Source organism: Propithecus coquereli, unplaced genomic scaffold (assembly GCF_000956105.1).
Source record: "Propithecus coquereli isolate 6110/MARCELLA unplaced genomic scaffold, Pcoq_1.0 Scaffold33, whole genome shotgun sequence".
Taxonomy (NCBI): domain Eukaryota; kingdom Metazoa; phylum Chordata; class Mammalia; order Primates; family Indriidae; genus Propithecus; species Propithecus coquereli.
The window spans coordinates 8,180,610-8,194,982 of record NW_012148952.1 but is presented as its reverse complement, the minus strand read 5'-3'; the positions used below and the strand labels follow the sequence as shown (position 1 = coordinate 8,194,982).

Here is a 14,373-nt window from a genome sequence, read left to right as displayed (position 1 = left end):
AAAATTTTAACAAAATTAAAAAGAGGGAAAAAAAAGGAATGGCCCAAGTGAGAACTCTTAGGAAAACAAGTATAAAACTTCCTTCCTCACACTGGCTGTTGTTTCCAGTGCTTAACGGCCAGTGGCCAGTGCTGACCAGTGCAGACACAGAGCACGTCCATCGACGTGGGAGGTCTATTAGCAAGTCCACTGCCACTGCCTGGTCCCAGCCAATAACAAACATCTCTCGCCTGCAACAGCCTTTTAGTAGTTCTGGCTTCTTCCGTCTTCACAAGAAGGTAGTGGGAGGGATCCCTTTAAAACACTGCACGTCATGCCACTCCTGAGCTCAAGGTTGTCTAAAGTCTCTGTGCATGTCTCTCACAGGAGAAGTCAGCTCTCGGAAAGGCACATGAGGTCCCATGAGCTCTGGCCCCTCTGCTCTTCTGACCCCATCTGATCAGTCTTCTGACTCGCTCTCTCTGCAGTGGCACGGCCCCCTGCCCCCTGCTGCTACTGGACTCTGCGCAAGCTCTGCCTCAGATCCTCCACACTGGCTGTTCCCTCTGCCGGGAACGCCCTTCCCCACACATCCTCCCAGCTCGCTCTCTCTCCTGCATTAGCTCTCTGCTCAAAAGTCACCTCCTCAGTGAGGGTGCTGCATTTCAATTACAACCTCCCGCGACCCCAGCACTCCCACTCTCCCTTGCTCTGCTCTACCTGTTTTCTCCATGGTACTTACCACCTTGGAACAAATTAAATATAATGCATTTATTAGGTTATTTTACATATTGTTTACCGTCAGGCGGGGATCTCCGTCCATTTACTCACCACTAGACAACTTCCCAGAGGAAGCTTTCAACAAATATTTGTTCAATAACAAATGGAGAGAGTTTGAGAGCCCCGAAGGGCCCTGGAAATTGCTCTTGGATGGGCGGCGGAGGGTTGGTGAGATGAAGCAATTCACCGGCGACCCATGGGAGTTCAAGGGAAGAGCACGGACTAGGAGCTGGCCTGGTCTAGTGTCTTCACTGGGCAAGCCCCATGACAATGAACTCCCCTTCCCCTGTCACAACCAGAGGGACACTGATGAACCACAGAGAGCCAATGGGGAAACGGAGACGACATCTCACTAAAATATCAGGGGTATTCACCGCTTTCTTCCTGGTAAGCCTTTGCATGATTCAGACATTGGTCCTGCTTCTCTGACGGCTTGCAAGAAGCAAGGAACAAAGTGGTGGGTTCAGGTTAATGGGCTCTTCTTATATGCCAGTCTGACCCCCCACACCTCATGTTACCAATGTCGAGATTATCTGAAAATTGGAAACACAACTGGAAACACACATGGTTGCTAGATTATGTTTTTCCTTAAAGCACCATATCTGCCTTACTTTGGAAAAGAAAATCATGGTTTCATCACGTAATTTCTAGGTTAGTATTTGAGAAAAAGTTGATTAGTAGGAAGAGAATGAGTCTCCATTGCATCGTTAAAATGTTTCTGACAATCCAGAATGGATTAGAAGAAAAGCAGACCCCAGACCACATTTTGCATTAGGGATTCATCTGTCCTCTTGTATTTGTAAGGAAGTGCCATCTGAATAAACATATTTTTCAATGCCTAGGGATGATGATTTTGCTACTGCCAATTCTGATTCAAAGAAAAAGATAGTGAGGAAGCTTCGACCTCACAGACAGACCTGTGCATGACGGCACAGCCAACAGGTCCAGAGCTACACAGCATGGTGTTAGCAGAGAGTGTGGAAGTCTCAGCCATGGCTCACTGCTGATTTAAGTTGCCACAGTATGTAATTAAGAACAAAGTTATCTTTACAGTCATTCCTTCATTATTGACATAACTCAATTGGAGGCTGTTTTAGAGATGCCGGATTTCAGAATAAAATCCTTACAGACTGCACTGCAATGTCATGAAGATTGTAGCAGAAAAAAATTGATGTGCACAATCTGTACGAACCAGAAAATTAGATCTCAGGAGAGACACGGAGCAAAAATGTAACATCAAGGAGGGTGGGGTGGGGCACAGCGAAAGGCACACTCAGGGCGTCCCTGCGTGTCCCGCAGGCTCCCGTGCGTTACCTGGGGCGGCGCTCTTCAGTGCTTTCACTAACTGTCCCCTTCCAGCTCCAAAACCATTATCTCCACAGTCCAGGTCACTGTCACTATCACTGCCATCGCTGGCAGAGTACGCACACATTCTGGGTACCTTGTCCTAAATGAGTAACATGAGACTGTTAAGATTAGTTGTACAAACCAAACGTGCAGACCATCCTGTGAGGATGTGAACAGGTCACACCTGGCTGGCTGTGAGCACAGAATCCCATTCCCACCAACCGGCCCACCCCACCCAAGAACGACACTACTTTGCCGGTTGCTCTGCCTCCCAGGGCCAATGCGGTCTACTCAGTGACCAGGGCCCTGGAACTGGCTTGCAATGATGAAGGTGCAGACGACACTCGGCCATTGTCCTGGGACCAGGAAAGTCCCCCTGTTACCTGCTCTGCATTCTGTACACGTCTTGATAGGGTCTTGTTTCTCTCAAGTGCCTATTACGAGCTGCTGTTCCAAGTCTAATGGCTTATTTATTTAACTGATCTCATCATTGGCTTTCAAGTATCAGAGGGTATTAAAACAGTCAACCTTGGGAACAAATGAATAAATGTTTGCCTAATTTATAATTTTTTTCTAGCCCCCCAAAGGACAGTGGCCTTTAGGAAAGTAAGCAATTGCTGACGCTACGCAGTCCTCTAATCTGCTGCCAGTGAGTGGGGCGAGGGACCCAGTGCCCCTCTTGCTCATATGAACACACAGCCCTCCCCCTCCCCCCAGGTGGCAATAATGCCGTGCTCAGGCATTGCTGAGTCGGCTGACTGCGTATGAAGAGTTCTTCCTTCTGTGCACACAAGCAGAACGCTGGATCCGGGACTGTGACTCCTACGTGTTGAACTGAGGGTATCTAGGACCCTCTTTTCTGTTTGTCGATTGCTCTGTTAGTTTATTATTCCCCACCTCTCCCCAACAGCTCAGGTACAGATGCTTGGTTGGGTCTCTAAAGTTTCTTTGGGAAGGTGTCATTTGATTGGGAATTGTCAAAACACATCTTAGGATATAAGCTCCCTTGGCTGGGTCATAAATTTAAGTGGTCACTCATTTCCTTTCTTCCTTCATTTAGCCACCCACCCACCCATTCAGTGGGTGCTTGCTGAGTACCTACTCTGTGCCAGGCAGTGTGCTATGTTTTAGGGGTGGAGAGCTCAGTACTGGAGGCACCAGTAGTCTAGCAAGGATTAAGTCCATGAAGGAGGACAAGTCCAGTGACTGTGGTTCCAGGGGACCCTGTGTCCAGAGTTCCAAAAGGACTCCAGTCACACTTTCTGGGTATGAGGAGACACATTCTTTCATACCTCCTTTCAACAGACACTAATTGAACCAGGCACCATGCTGAGTACGGGAAATATACAGCTAATTCTTACTTCAAACTTTCCTGACCTAGCAGTCAAAGAAGTAGGGTTCTAAGTTCCAACCCTACAGTGGTGACTCTTACAAGTCAGGGCAGGATATCCAGTGGGCAAAGCTGGTGCAGGATGACAAGGGGACCCTAGACAGGTGCGTCTGTTGGTGGATGTGTCTGTTGTGTAGGGAGCATCCAGCCATTGCACATAGAGGGGACAGGTCTTCCTCGGGGTCTACACACAGTTAACTACTTTTTTTACTTTCTTGACATTAATCAAACCCCTTTGCCACTGTCATCAACTTATTTTTGAATGCTTTTCTCTCTCTCCAACTCTGGGTGTCTTCCATGATTTTCTCAACTTTCCAGTTCCCAAAACAAGCGCAGAGTCCCTTGGGGCAGTGGTAGCAATGCTTGGCCAAGTGTGTTCTGTGGACCAAGGGCACCAGCGTCACCTGAGAATCTGTTAGAAATGTTTAGATCTCACTGCACAAATAATAACTTAGACACTGAGCACATGTCGGGCAGCAGGCTGTGTAGCCCCCAGGTGACTCTTGTGCCCGCTTGAGTCTGGGCCCCACTGACTTGGAGGAGCCCAACAGCTCTGTGTTTAATTGAAGGCATGATAGAAGACCATGGTTTTTTCCTCTGCCTCTCAGACCTGCGTCCTGCGGAACAGCCATTGTGAGCGTGGGACGGGGATTCAGAAGGCCCAGTCCAGTCTCAGCTCCACAGCTACTTTCCCTCGGCCCCTGAACACAGCTGGCAGGTCTCTGGGTTGCCGTTCTTTGCTGCAAATTGAGGCCATGGGCCCAGAGGTCTCCCCTTTACCTGCCCACAGTCTCATTTCCACAAAGAGGTACTCAAGGCCAAAGGAAGGCTCAGGCACGCTGGATGTGGGGGACCTCAGATGTGGACAAATGTGGGTATTTCTTCATCACAGTGGGGCAGAGACTCTAGTAAAAATAGTGATGGGGACTCTTGATGCTGGAATTGGGAGAGCCAAAGGCAGCAAAATCAGGAAGGGTCAGGGAAGGGCCAGGAATCTCTGGGAAAGGAGCCACACGTCCTTCCACCCTCCCCACTGCCAGGCACCATCAAAGGCTCTGCAGTGGCCAGCCCTGCAGTGGCCAGCCCTAGCATGAGGGGAGAAGGAGTGAACAGGCTGACTATGGTCAAAGTAACCAGCTGGAAGAGGTAAACAGGAGGGAACACCAAGTAACCCCCAAGGGAGGAACGAAGAATCTCTGAGCTGTGAGCTCCTTTCTCCAGGAACATGTCAGGAGGCCGGGTGTGCCATCTCAGGGTGGGTGAAGAATCCACATCAACAACGATGGGGACTGATGAAACTCAGGTCTTACTGATCCTGGCAAGTCGTTTGACCATGCCAAGCCTCAGATTACTCATCCCTGCAAGCAAGAGAACTATACCCACTTTCACTGTTGCATGGGAGCAAGGTAAAGGTTAAAGTAACTGCTGAAATAATAAAATAAATGGAAAAACGAATTATTTTAACTGGTGCCCTAGGGCTTGGGAGAGTGAATGTCTAATCAGGGGAGAGCACCCATATCCCAAGAATTTGGGTGCAGACCAGAAGCACTTTGAATTCTTTAGAATAAAGATGTCCCAAGAACCTATGGTGTTCCTTAATAATTCAGGGAAAGGGATGAGCCTTAGACCTTGGTTTGTATTCAATAAACCAACAGAAAATTTCATTTAAAATGAAATCTATCACAAAAGTGTTTAAGGAGGTCACTTTTCACAACCAAGACCGACAGGTGGATGGCATCCTTCCCGCGGCCTCCCCCTCACCTGGGTCTCGGCGGCAGCATCTTCGCCCCCCCAGGCTGGAAGGCGCTCGCTTGCCATGGGGTCTTCAGCATATTCGAATGACGCACAAGTCTGCGGCCTCGGCTCTGCTTCGTTCTGCTTTTGGGAACTGATTTTTCCTAAATGAGGAAATGTATATGGAATCACAAATCAGCTTTCATCAACCTTTCACAAGTGTAGGGAGGGAGGTGGGGGAGACAGTCAAAATAAAAAGGTCTGAATACAGTGAAAGCTGGGCTTCCTGCCATTCCGTCTCCTGCAAGTCTGTGCTACCCCAAACATCTGCATGACTGCGTATGCTACCTAGAGCGGATGTCCACCTTCAAGACCCAAAGGCAAACTGTTCTTGGACTCCTTTTCCACAAAATGTTGAGAGACTTTTCAGGTTCAAAATGTTTCAGTGGGCAAACCATTTGGGAAACACTTGGTTTATTCCTCAAATAATGTTATTCATCCAATAACAAACAAGTTTCTTTTTTGGAGGACTTTTCAGAACCTTCAGTGTGCTAATGGGCATTGTCATAGTTTCCAAAGACCATTCAAATTTGCAGCGTTTCCCAAACATACTTGAGCAGGGAACCCCTATTCTCTTAGGATATTATTAAGGTCATTTTGAATACTGTGGTTTAGGAAACTTTGCTTGGGGGCTCTTGAAAATCTTGCAGGGCATTAATGTACATATGTATTAGCTGAGCTTTTGTTAAACTGTAGATGCTGATTCAGTAGGTGTGGGGTGAGCTCTGAGATTCTGCATTTCTGAGGCGCTCCCAGGTGATGCCAATGCTGCTGGCCCATGGACCCCACTTTGAGTAGCAAGGGTATAATTAGCAGAGAACTATTAAAGAAAGTTTCCCCATTACCAGTAATAGGAGATTAACCTGCAGAGTGTATTCCTTTATCATGCCAGAAAGGAGAATTGCTGTCATTATCCTCCAACCTTAATGATTATCAACAGGACATGCTGTGACAGCCTTTCCACAGCCTTTTGCTTGTGAGGAGAAGCAAAGTAATTATGTTTTCATCAGCACTCTGAAATTTGTAGAGTTACTTCCTTTTTTGATATGGGGATAAGAGAAAAACCAATTCAAATGTACACATTAAACACGAAGTGACTGCCCTCAAGTAGGTATCACTCCATTTTCCCTTCGTTCCCCATTCCCTAATTTTTAACATGAATAACAAATGGCTACAGAGAAGAGAAGCACTGGAAAGTAGGCCCTGCCTCTGGACCACAGATATCATTTGGTGAACAGGAAACTTCAGGATGGGAACACAAAAATTCCTTGCAGCGTGTTCACCTTACTGTCTACCATACATTACCTTTTTACAACGCTTCATTATAATTTAATTAAGACACAACCCTTAAAAACCCAGTGTGGTGAATATTAGCAGCAAGATCAGAACAATCTCCTTCCTACCCCTTCCTTATGAAGCAATTCAAGGCTTGCGCTTTCTGTTCAATTTGTTATAATGACAGTGTTTAATCATGGAGTCTACGGCAGCCTGCCACTGAATTGAGGTCACACATGTGACTATTCAGGCATGGAGCACATAATCTACAACTAAGATTTCGCCCCTGAATGTCTGGAGGCTATGTCATTAATTAACACTACATTTATTTCAAAAATAATATGCATTATAGCCTTTAAAAATGTAGCTTTGGCTTGGAATGAGAAGTTTGTGATGAAATGCTCGTGGCAGTTGGTATTACTGTATGAAGGAAAAATGCAGCCATGGGAATAGCCCAGTCACATTTATTCAAAGATGTTTAATTAAAATACTCCTTTTCTAATTTCTCAGAAGCCTACTGTATAATCTCTACTTACAGCTCCTTTCTAATCATCAAATCATAAATGAAAGTGTTCCATTTAGAGTTCTAGTTCATATGCTTATGCATGTTGTAAAAGCAACATAAGCCGTACAAGTTAAAAATTATTTAGTGTCATCCTTGGCTGCAATAAATATTTTTAATCTTGAGGGAACAATGAAAAAACTTTGACCCTTAGCCTAGGCCTGTCTTTAATCATGACAGCTTGTTTTGATTGACTGTGACGAAGAATGGTACTTCTCAATGAGAAAGCTCACTCCATTCTACCACAGACAATCTACTGCTGATATATCAAACTCAGTTTTTGTAGTTCAGCATATAAATATATTTGAACAGGATGGGAATACACCAGAAGACCTATGTTTCTGGTTAGAGGGCAAACAATATTTTAGCTAAATTTATATCTTGGGCCTAAATTGGTCTACATTCAGCTAAGTTTTATAAGATAAAATCCCACAAACATATGTCGTGTGTTTTTCTTAATTGATTCATATATCCATATACCAGTGCTTATATGTTTGTTTCCTTATATGTGTGGGCATTCCTTAACATTCTACTATGGGTAGATGTTGTCTTATATACATTGTTTTACTTTTTGGTGAAGGACACGCAGGGACTTCCACACATCCACACTCCCATCAGGCAGAGGTCGCGTATTCATCTCCTGGTGGAAGGTTTTCCATTTTTGTCAGCAAGTGCAATATTATGGGTGGGAAAACAATCTAATTTGAAAGGCGACTGGCATTCTACCTGAGGAGGCTGGTTTGGGGAGGCGGCTTTGGAGAGGTTGCATCCCTCTCGCAGTCATGACGGGGTCGGAGGCGGAATGGACGATGGTGCTGTCTGCAGGGCGCTGGCTGTCTGCGGAGGAAGGCACTTCACGTTCAAGGGTTTGGGCTCTGATAGAAGCAGCTGCAGAAGGGGCTGGCTGGAGGGGCAGGAGGGGCTCAGCGTCCTCTGGGAAGTCTGGCTGGCACATGTACCGTCCCGTTGAGCGATTTCCCGAGTCTGGGAGTGGGAAGGTTCCGATGCCGCTGTCCAGTGTTCTCATCTGGCAGTTTGATTCTGAGATGGAGTGACAGAGAGGATCAGAGAAGGCTCACATGAAAGGATAAAAGAATCATGAGTATTTGGGTATGACCTGAGGGAAAGGGGACACCTAGAAGGGAGAATTTAAGAAAAAGAAAAATGATAAACATTTAGAAATAATAGTATTAGTGGTGTAGTAAATCTCCAGTGAGGTGCAGGAAACAGACATTTAACTGAACACGAAAACTTTTCCTTCATGTAACATGAGGTAAGAGAGAGGGCCAGCTTGTTACAGGTGGCAATGGTCACATGTGCATATATTCTGGATGGTTCTCTAGAGTTATAACAGAAAAGGAACAGTCATTAGAGACCAAAATTGTTTTTGATCACCCTTATGTCAATCTGGGAATCATGTGACTCCAATCAATTAGGTAAAATTCATTAACTGAAATAAGATGAGTAATGAGCACACACAACAAATTGAAGTGATGTCCTGACAAAGGTAATTGTGTATCTCTTGCATGAATTGTCACCCATCCAGCCGTTGACTAAATCTCTGGCCTCTCAATTTAACTATGGGACAAGTAATTCACCTGCTAGAAGGGTCATCCCAAAGGGTATCTTACTCATTGTAATGTCACTTATCATGTGGGCTCCTTTGACCCAACTGCCACCTGAAACCTTACCGAGAAGACTATGAGCCGCTGTCTTTCGCTCTCACTTTATGCAACGACAGACTCATCAGTAACCCTTTGGATTTCTTGTCAGTCCCAAGGATCCCACTATTTACCATGTATGTGACATTTTCTGTTAATCATGTCCCATCTTCAAAAAATGTGATATACAGACAAAAATACGGTATCTGCAAAAATGATCACATTTTAAATTTCTGAAATGGTGGTGTGGTTTTAACAAGCCAAAGAGACAGCTTCCAAGATCTAGTTGTCACCCAGAAAGTCCCCTGTTCATATGATAATCTTGGAATGAAAGTTCCTTACTTTCATCTTATAAGCATCTTGTAAGTCTGGCACTGGGTAAGAGATACAACTTAGCACTGTGTTAGGCATCGTGGGGAATACAATAGATCATGACCTAATCTTTGTATCGAAAGCTCAACAGCTACTATTTCTTTGGTGCCTTATGGAACACAGACTTGTGATGTGGTCTCTGCAAATAACTTATTGTTTGAATCCCTGGATAGGGCTTTAACCTCTTGGGGTCTCGGGTTCCTTTCAGGGTTGCTGTGAGAATTAAAATATATTCACCACTGAAACCCTGGAATTTAGAACGACACCAAGTACACTGTGAGGTAGCCAAACAAATGAAACAGTGAATGGCAATACAACAAAATGCTTAGTATATTTATTACATAGACGTAGATATCTGATAGGTAAAGAGCTTATCCTTAAGTACCTTTCATATACAATCTCATCTGATGCTCAGCAATTAGTATCCAAAATTCAGAATCTACCCATTCCCCCACTCTCTTCCTCAAAACCTCTTTGCTATAAGTAGGTAGCAGGATTCTGGGAATTTCCTTTTGTCCTAGGTAAAAACAAAGGGGTGGGGGTGGGAACAGGGTTGGCTTTTCTAGGTTTGAGTAGTTTTGCTTTTGGTTTTGGAAGTACTAGGAAGATGAAGTCCCTATTAAAGGAGAGGCTTTGGCTTCCACAGGAATATTTAGTAGGAAGATGCAGATACCCTTTTCTCCAGGATGGTGCCATCTGACCGTCTCGTTTACCATCAGATCTCAGAGTTTGGTCATGGCCTCCAGGGCCCCTGAATCGTACATCATGGTCTGAGAGGGGCTTTTATTTCCTAAAATCACAATGGCTAAGCTTTAGCTCCATTCGTTTCAGGACCACCAGCTGGTCAGCTTTACTCTCAACCAGCCTTACGGATTATTCATTATTTTCTCTATTCATTTTCTCCTCAATTAAGGGGATTTAATTGTTACAGAATAGCCTTTTGAGAAATGACTGTTTCCACGGGCATTGCCATAAGAGTTGGAAAAAAAAAAAAGACCCTGCTATTCAAACTTCTGTGTCTTCCTTAACTTTCGCCTACAATGCTCTTTGGAGTTAGCATGTCCATGTGTTGTAACTGGGGCAATTCTGAAATATTTCAGACTCTCATGGGAGTAAGTGGATCTTCATCAGAACCAACCCAATCTGTGGGGATGGGGCATCAAACATTTATGGGATGTAGCAGCTGAGATGTGTTAGACCTCATGTGCCCCAGGCTGCCTGCCTAATAATTTACTCCCAGCGTCAGGACCACCTACCCCTGAACCAAGGAGTGCACGTAGCAGGACACTAGGGGCACTTTGCCTTTCAAGAAGATGGTCATCAAAAGTCTGGCTGCTTATTCCAGCTACCAGGAGTTCACTGCTTTCTTTGTATCATCTCTTCATTTCCACAAACCTGTAAGTTGAGAGCTATCATGGCCATTTAGAAAGGAGGAATCACAGGCAACTTGTCCAAGGCCATATTCTATAAAGAGCCTAGAGTTGAATCTAGACTTGCTTGACTACAAAGACAATGCTTTTAGCCATCGAGCTATACTGGTTCCCACTCTTTGTACAGGTAGACCCCAAAGTGGGGTCTGCTCGGTTCATGGCCATAGAGGCAGCCATGTGAGCAGAAGACTGGCAGCATGGCCCCTGCTCCTAGGCAAGGTGCCCAGCTTCTCCTCTGTAATCGGTGCTGGCCTCAGAATTCCAGCTTGGTTCCTGGGCTCCCCATTCTGAGGTTGGAGTTTACTGTCAACATGCCCTGCATCCACCCAGTTGTCTGTCCCTAAGCAGGGTGCCTATGCATCTTTATCTGTGCAGTTCCTGAGAATCACAATTGCCTAGTAAATCTTCCCTCTGCTCTCTTGGATTTGATTCTTAGACTTCTATGCCAGGGTTTTTCTAGAGTTTACTTTTGCCTCCCCAGCTTGGTGATAGGTACTGTCTCCAAGGGCAACGTTTTTCAGGCTTTGTCTCTCTATTCTAGGTATGTTCTGGCTAGTAGAGCACTTAATCCAGTCCCTTTAAATGAAGATTCAAAAAGCAAAGTGAGATTCTTGGCTGTCTTTTCAGTGATTATTTGGAAAGAGGCCCCATATACAAAGCCCACATATGCTTGCCCAGCCTATATAACACAAGGCCATGGGTCAGTTGCAGGAATAAGGCAGAACAGGGATTTGGGGTAGGAAAAATTGTGAAGGGGATCTAAGTCTGGTGTTCTTCTGAGGATACCAACATTTTCTAGCATCTATTCCCTTAATTTTTCTCCCTTTCCCTCAGCATGCAGTATTACTACACCAGAATCTATAAAACAAGACATTTGGAATTCCTGAATTCTCTGATTCTTTGAGAATTGTGTGCCCTGACTTTAAGCTCAGAAACCACCTGCTATTAAGGCCATTTTTTTTATTTCTAAAAATTCCAGATGCCAAATGTAGTGAATGTGAAGGACTCATTTGTAAGTACCTATGAAATGAGGTATGGACGGTCAGGGGCTCAGACATGTGCCAAGTTTCACCCTCAAGCGAATTTCTTCAGAATGCACAAACCTTTGGAAACTGGAGTTTATACTGAAATTGCTGACACCATCTTTATGTAGTTTCTTTAAGGCACTATTAGATTTTTGCAATTCATAAAAATATTGTAACCTGAATTACAAGTGTTACTGTACTTCTGAAGCTAGTATTTTCTCAGAGGATTTTAAGAACTCACAAAATTATGAAATGGCTGTAGTAGGAACAAGTTCAAAGGGGCGAGCCTGCCTTGCATCTTCAATGAGCTGACCGAGTCTTGCTCTCACTAAGCGTGAGTTCACATTTGTGGCTGTGAGCACAGCTGCCAACCAGGGCCTTGTTAATGAGTTCGAGGGTTGGGTCACTGAGTGCACCAGCAGGCGTCATCCTTCCAAGGTCACCAATTGCATCTCCGACCCTGGTCAGCCCTTTCCCCATCCCCATTGTCCCATGTGTTTTCTCTGTCTCTCAGGTAACTGCTTACAGTATTACCGTCATCAAGCCCCAGACATTTCAGGGGTTGACTTAAGACACTACTGCCCATTCCTTTTAAAGTCATACACACATAGAAAATATAATAAACATATGGATCACAGAGGAAAACACCAGCTCCAGGACCACTGGTCACCTGGGGGCTGAGCATCTCCATCTCAGCACACCTGGGACCCATTCGTAGCACATCAGCAGCAGAACGGTAGGGAATCTCCTACTTACAGAATGGACTGACGTCTACTGACACCTTGAATACATTACCTTGCATACGCTTGGTATGCAAGGAGAAGGATACCCTTTTAGTCTCTTAGAAGCAAATATAGGACTTTCTGTAAGGTTTTCCTTTTTGGGAAAGAATGTGAAGACTGCTGGGGTTAGGAATATTATCTGGCATCAGGCTTCAGTAAAGAGGGAAGTTACAGTATCTGAGAGAGAAAGGAGACGCCAAGATGGGTGAGGTTCTGTGTGGCATGGTGGCAGCAAAGAAATTTTGGAGAAATGTTTCCACTGGGGATTTTTTCAAACTGTTAACTTAGGGTGTGCAATATAAAATCCCCACTCATCCTGCCAGCGAATGTTACCCTGCTGCTCCCCGCACCTGGCTGCCTCAGCAGCTGGCCTTAGTGTCTTTATCTGCAAATTAGATCACACTGTCTTCATTTAGGGGTGCTTTGAGGACAAGAAACAAATGACATGATAAACCCAGCACAATGCTTGAAACGGGGACACTGTTATTATTCAGAAAACAGCAGCCGTTCTCAATTTAAGTGTTGTCAGACTGTGAGCATCTTGGGTCCAGAACTGGATTTTATTCATCTCCCCAGTACTCACATATGAGCCTGCTCCTGACTCTGCCATTGCCCTTATTCCGCACTATGGTGAAGCTGGCGGAGTGTCTGACTCATTCTCCATCACCACGTGGGCGCTGTGCTGAGCCTAACATGTAGTCAGTCTTCCCTGATGTGTAGTGAATGAACGGATGGGTGAAAAAACAACCAATCTTTAGAACATTCTTCCTTATATTGAATGAATATGAATCTCCTCTTGTGAAATCTCAATCTGTTTTTGTTCTGACTCCAGGAATCAAAGCAAAGAGTTGACTGCCTTCTTCTCTGTAGCTGCTGTAGCTATTTTCCACATACAGCCAGACTTCATTAATTCAGATGGCCAGAAGGATAAGATCATTCGGAATAACTGAATATTTTTAAAAACTGATTTCTTAGTACTTTCAAGTCCTTGGAACAAGGATGGATGACCAGGACAGAGGACAGCCAGTGGAATGCCGTGTTAGCATCCTCCTCAGTCCCATGCCCACCTTGCAGCACTGCTGGGCCTGAAGGTCCCACCCAGGTCTAGCAAAAGCCAGTGTGGCATAGTGACTCTGGCCCTCATCCTCAGGGATTCTAGATGCCCTATGAATGCTACCATACTATTTAATACTAGCAACCACAGTAGTGTGAGAACTAAGTTCTTACAGACTCAAGTTCTGGGGGACCATTTATAGTGAGTAGATGAGATTACTCAGTAACTTCCAATATGTATTTACACAGAACGGTGAGTTGCTCCCTTCTAAAACAAATTGTTCTGTTAACTGGGTTGACTATGCCTCTTCCAAACTTGTTTTATACTACATTCCTTCATACGGCAACACTACCTTCATAAATAGCTGCAAAGGGTAAAGCTTATTTCCAGTACTGTATCAGTTATTATAAGTTTCCAAGTGAGTGGAATATGAATTAGCAATGATTTGGAGTGTTTGGGAAATACCACTAATTTTTTCTCTTCTACCGATTCTAGTGTTTCAACTTTTTCTCACAGATTCACTTTCACAAATCTTTAATGGTTTGAGTTTGTAAACCCAAACTCTTTGTATTATTAATGTATCTGTGCAAAGAGATTATTATAGGATAGGTTTCAGAAAACATGATTTTAGTTCTAAGTTACTCTGAATATTCAGATAGATGAAGTGAGAAGAGGATAGGCTTCAGAGTCAGAAAGACTGAGTTTCCAGACTGCTTGGCTGACTGCTTATTGTTGACAAGGGGTTTTTAAAACTATTCTGACTTATATAGTCATAGCTCATTTTTAATAAGCCTGGCAGAGTGCTCATTACAAGGTAGATGTTCAATTAGTTTCCCTAACTGGTTGTCAGGGAGCGGTGAAGGCTCCTGTAGGTACATAATACACCCACTGTCATGGAATCCAAGGCAAACCAAATTGTCAT

General features: G+C 44.5%; 1 protein-coding gene across 1 annotated transcript in view; it reads right to left on the bottom strand.

Annotated features, from left to right (window-relative positions):
• Positions 1 to 14,373, bottom strand: part of NCKAP5 (NCK-associated protein 5) — an 839,167-nt gene that overhangs the window by 56,606 nt on the left and 768,188 nt on the right. Inside the window, exons 15-17 of the mRNA XM_012650513.1 lie at positions 7,854 to 8,168; positions 5,258 to 5,394; positions 2,074 to 2,206 (exon numbers count right to left, since the gene is read on the bottom strand). Of these exons, the coding sequence (XP_012505967.1) occupies positions 2,074 to 2,206; positions 5,258 to 5,394; positions 7,854 to 8,168 (585 nt within the window). The remainder of the gene's footprint in view (positions 1 to 2,073; positions 2,207 to 5,257; positions 5,395 to 7,853; positions 8,169 to 14,373) is intronic.